Source organism: Acanthisitta chloris, unplaced genomic scaffold, assembly GCF_000695815.1.
Source record: "Acanthisitta chloris isolate BGI_N310 unplaced genomic scaffold, ASM69581v1 scaffold43513, whole genome shotgun sequence".
NCBI lineage: Eukaryota > Metazoa > Chordata > Aves > Passeriformes > Acanthisittidae > Acanthisitta > Acanthisitta chloris.
This window is the reverse complement of record NW_008664031.1, coordinates 3,390-4,061: the sequence shown is the minus strand read 5'-3', so window position 1 is coordinate 4,061 and position 672 is coordinate 3,390. Positions and strand designations below refer to the sequence as shown.

The window sequence follows — 672 nt, the reverse complement described above, 5'->3', positions numbered from 1 at the left end:
CGGGATGTCCCGTACCGTGATGTCCCGTCCCGGGCTTACTGCCATCCCTGGGGCTGGTCCCCGCTGGACTCGCTCGGCGGCCTGGGGCTGCGCTCCGGGGCCATGCCCGGAGAAGGCAGTGCACGGGTTACCTGGGCCAGTTTGCTCTCACCGACCGAGGTTTGACAAACAGCGTCTCTGCCTTAATCTGAACGGAGGAAATCCAAAATCAGCGCCTCAAAGGCGCAGTGATCATGCGTTGAAAATAAAATTCACCTCCCTTAATTCACCTCCCCTTACCCTGTGGGTTCACAACACTGAACAGTCCGGATTTGGGACAGTTACCTCGCTGGAGAATCTGATTTCACCCCTGTGCAAACACTGCGTCCTGACGTGAATTAAGTGGCCAAAATTATTCAAAACTTACCACTGTACTTATGACAAATAGTTCTTGTATTCTGCAGAATCAGTGTCACCAGTCAGTTTCTCCTCATGCTTTACATTCCTTTTCCTCCTGCAGCTCCTGGCTACCCCAGGGATTCCCACTCCGAGGGAGTCACTGGCAGAGCTCACTGCTGGAACTCAGGACATCTCTCCCTGTGAGGTGAGTGCTGCTTCCTTGGAAATACAGAGAACTGTTTTCATCTATGGGGGAACACACATTTTCCCAAATTAACCTTTAGCATGTCTAAG

General features: G+C 52.1%; 1 protein-coding gene across 1 annotated transcript in view; it reads left to right on the top strand.

Moving 5' to 3' along the window:
- Positions 1 to 499: 499 nt before the first annotated feature.
- MRPL40 (mitochondrial ribosomal protein L40) overlaps positions 500 to 672 on the top strand; it is a gene marked incomplete at its 5' end in the record, with an annotated part of 2,063 nt that continues 1,890 nt past the window's right edge. Inside the window, one exon of the mRNA XM_009071154.1 lies at positions 500 to 583. Within this exon, the coding sequence (XP_009069402.1) occupies positions 500 to 583 (84 nt within the window). The remainder of the gene's footprint in view (positions 584 to 672) is intronic.